General features: G+C 38.5%; 1 protein-coding gene across 1 annotated transcript in view; it reads right to left on the bottom strand.

The window, feature by feature from the left end:
- Positions 1 to 230: 230 nt before the first annotated feature.
- Positions 231 to 3,787, bottom strand: part of STT3A (STT3 oligosaccharyltransferase complex catalytic subunit A) — a 27,014-nt gene continuing 23,457 nt past the window's right edge. The window contains exons 17-18 of the mRNA XM_081037176.1: positions 3,268 to 3,429; positions 231 to 2,661 (exon numbers count right to left, since the gene is read on the bottom strand). Of these exons, the coding sequence (XP_080893302.1) occupies positions 2,623 to 2,661; positions 3,268 to 3,429 (201 nt within the window). The 3' untranslated portion in view covers positions 231 to 2,622. The remainder of the gene's footprint in view (positions 2,662 to 3,267; positions 3,430 to 3,787) is intronic.

Genomic DNA, 3,787 nt, shown 5'->3' with positions numbered 1-3,787 from the left:
TCTCTACAGTGTGTGCTGCAAACAGTATTAAGAAAGGAAGATCCTAAGACGTCTGCGGTGGGAGTGAGAGGGAAAGGACACATGCAAAAAATTAATAATCAGAATCGCACTTAGCACTTAGAAGAAACAAGGGGCCAATGCCTTCAACATAATTCTAAGGAAAAGTTACTCACAACTTGGAACTCTATCCCTAGCCAATCTATTTATTAATCAAGTGTGACAAGAGACATGCAAGATTTCAAGAAATTTATCTCCCATACTTTCTTCAGGAAGGTAGTTAGAGGTGACAAATCAAGAAAGAAATTGGGATTAACACACATATATGAAAGTGAGAAGATAACCAACCCAAGAGATGTGTAGTAAACCTGGAGAATAAACCAAGTTGGACACTGAATACCTAATGAGTCTGAACACATTAAAAGGAAGTTGACACAAATGAGAGTTTGGGGAGAAATTCGTGATAAGTACAAATGAAAAAACTCCAAGTTATGCAGAAGGAAAAAAAAAAGTAGACAGTCTATCGCATGGCCTAGTTGTGAAAAGCCGCAAGGTAAAATCTACTGAGCCGACCTAAATTATAGTAGAACCGTAAGATGGTAAGAATGTTTGTGGTCCATGGGAATGTATATAAGGATGGTGAAAAAGAGCTTAATCATCAATTTCCATACCACAAAGTCAACAGATACCTAAAATCGAAAAATCAACACATAGCCAAATAAAGCAAGTTATTTAATGAGATGGAAGTATGTGAGAATCAGCAGAGTTGAAAGTGGTTACCTTTGGGGAGTGGAAAACACTGTTGTGTTAGAATTACTAGATTTTTTTTTTTACGCTAAGTGAACTGTAACAATGAAAATGAAAAGTAAATTTTTTAAAAGTTGGCTTCATGTAGCCTAGAAAGTAACAAAATTAAAATCATCAGAGCAACACCTACAGTGAAAAGTTATAGGGTTATCCCATATATACTACGGAGGAAGTCCACTAATAATCTTTAACTGGTATTATTCATATTGGTAAAAAAAAATTTTTTTTTAAATAAAACCTCAGAATAACTTCTTCCACTAGGGAGGAATTCTGTATATAAATCAAGTCATGTATTTACATATAGTAAATCAAATCGTATACCACATCTAAGTCTCACCCACAGTTGAAGCACTTGGTATACAAATTGGTTTAGAAGGTTAAGTTTCCTGGATAAACAAGTACACCTGAGCATACTGAACTAGGAGCACCATTTTGACTTACATAAAAGCCATATAATCGCTCCCATTTCTTAAACAGGTAACACTAAACAGTTAACCTTATATGTATTTTTTAATGATTTAGGGTTTATATACATCACTGATATGTCTAATGTTGTAAAATACAATGTCCTACTATACTGAACATAAGACTGTTTATCTTGATATTAAATAACCATGGGACTACTGTGCTTTAAAATTTTTTTTAGTTACTCGTCCCCATTACTGCACTTTACGTCCCCTTTACTGCACTACCCCTTTACTGCGTCTAGCACTGCGCTCTGTGTACCGGCTAATAGCACTTCTTCCTTCTAATTTGTAGCTTATTTGACAACGACTTCAAAACGGGACCATGGAGATTGTTAGTGGTATATAACAACAACAAAAAGGCTGAGACTAAGGGATAAAGAAGCTCACCTTTAAACAACCGCAGTAGTTTTAGGGCACAAGTGAAAGGAAATGAACAAAGAAACATTTGCTGTATCATGGTGAGAGTACTGAAAAGCTGGCTTTCAAATAATTATGCATGATTGTATTTCACTTGAATCAAAAACACCTACTGACCATCAAGTTCTATACATAATGTTGGAGGTGTTCCTTCCTCCACTGAGAATGAGAATAATTTCAGTTTGCCTTGAGTCTTCAAAACTGCTGATTTAGTTTCACTTGATTTATTCCTGCTCGAAAAATAAACAAAACAAAAAAAAACCCCATCTAACTAGTCCCAAAGAATACTGAGATCATGTCTGGCTAGCCACCTTTTCTCCCTCATAAAATCACAGAGCCTCTACAGACAAGATATGTTCAGAACAGAGACATGACGGCAACACAGCTGCCTTTCCTGCCCATAAATGGCAACTCCTCTGGTCCCACAAATATTTATTCATTCAATAAAAGTTTATTGAGCACCCACCATGTGCAAGGCATTGTGCTAGGTGCTGTAATTTTTGAAATGACAAAATTGTTTGTATATGTAGGATCCGAGCTAGTCCTTGTTAGTTTTTCTGATTTGAGAAAGACAGGATGCCCCTACACAGCTTATTTAGGGAGCTGAAAGCCTGGATGAGGTCTGCTTTCCTTCTATCAGCTCAGCATAGTTTTGCCTTCCTCAAATCAGTCCATAAGTCAAAACAAATAAGGCACGTTAAAAAAAAAAATTGCCCCCCTTTAATTGACCAAAGTAAAGCCATGACACTTCATTTGGTAATCTCAGAATTATAAAAATCATTCCATTTGGCCCAGCCCATACTGCCCAGGGCAAAACTTCCAGACAATTCCATTCCATTGTGGTCTGTTCTTATAAACTGCATATTTAAAAAACATCTTCAGTGTCCTAAATGTGACGCATTCAGTGCGAAGCATATAGAGCTGGACGTGTCGTTTATGTCCTTGACAAGCCTCGATTATCCAAGTCCTTTACCTGCAACATAAAGATGTCAGTTTAATATCTACAATCAGGTCAACTTGGGAGAGCTGCTCTACCGAGATGGGTTCACCCAGACAGGGAGGGATTTTAATGGATTCTGCTGCCTGGTTTGGCTTTGTGGGTAAACGAGCACTGGATAGAGACCAGCTACTCTCTGCTTAGCCTTTTGGAGTATCGCTGTAAGGAGCATTATAAATGATCTATCCTCCAAATATATCAAGGGGTCTCAATGTTTTCTTATGTAAGAGATATAACACACTTCTATGTGACTATGCCATAAATTCTTTGGTAAGAAAGAAAATGACGTTCAAAAACACAAACACTTTCTCTTTCCCCTCCTGTCCAAGCCTGATAATCACTAAAACAGATCAAGTTCAGCCCCAACTGAAAAACTATCACTGCAACCACTGCCAACATGACAGCAGACTAAGGTGTCTACTCCCTAAGAACCACCTAAAATAAAAACAGTAAAATTCTGAGTTGCAGCTACTTTTCAGACATTAGAAATGTCCCTATTTTAGCAACATGTGGCCCACCTGTTAAGCACTAGAACCAATCTATAAACATGACAGCAGCTTCCTTAGTGTAACATCTGCTCACCTTGTATATCCTGACTAGCCAGTGTTCTGTGGTATATGCTTCCTCCAGGACATCAAGCTCAAAGTCTTTATTCCCAATCTCAGCATTCCGCACACGGTCAAAGCCTGGTGGACGCTCTAGAAAGGGACAAAAAAAGACACTTCTTTCTACAGCGCTGATTTCCTAAGGAAACAGTCGATCAATTTGGTAAATCATCTACTAATTGGAATGTTATTCCTTAGCCAGCAGTTTGTTTAGAGAGTAGGGCCTGCGGACAAAGACATCAGGTAGTAAAGGCAAATCAAGTGTTCCCCTAACTCACGTCCTCTCCAAGATGATGCTTCCTGTTAATCTAAGAGGTGGAGGGCTGCCTTCTAAGACCCTCTGTTCCCGAGGACTGCCACCCAGAGGCATGTGTGATACACTAGTAAGCCTTCCATGGATCAGAGAAGAACCTAACAGAAGGCAAAGGCCTGCACCTAGTTCAGAAATTGTCCCTAGTGCAGAACCAAGACATTGAAGTCAGAAGGCAAGACTTAAC

The sequence above is a fragment of the Rhinolophus hipposideros genome (assembly GCF_964194185.1).
Source record: "Rhinolophus hipposideros genome assembly, chromosome: 24".
Lineage (NCBI taxonomy): Eukaryota > Metazoa > Chordata > Mammalia > Chiroptera > Rhinolophidae > Rhinolophus > Rhinolophus hipposideros.
Note: the sequence above shows the minus strand (reverse complement) of the source record. Positions and strands in the feature narration are given on the sequence as shown.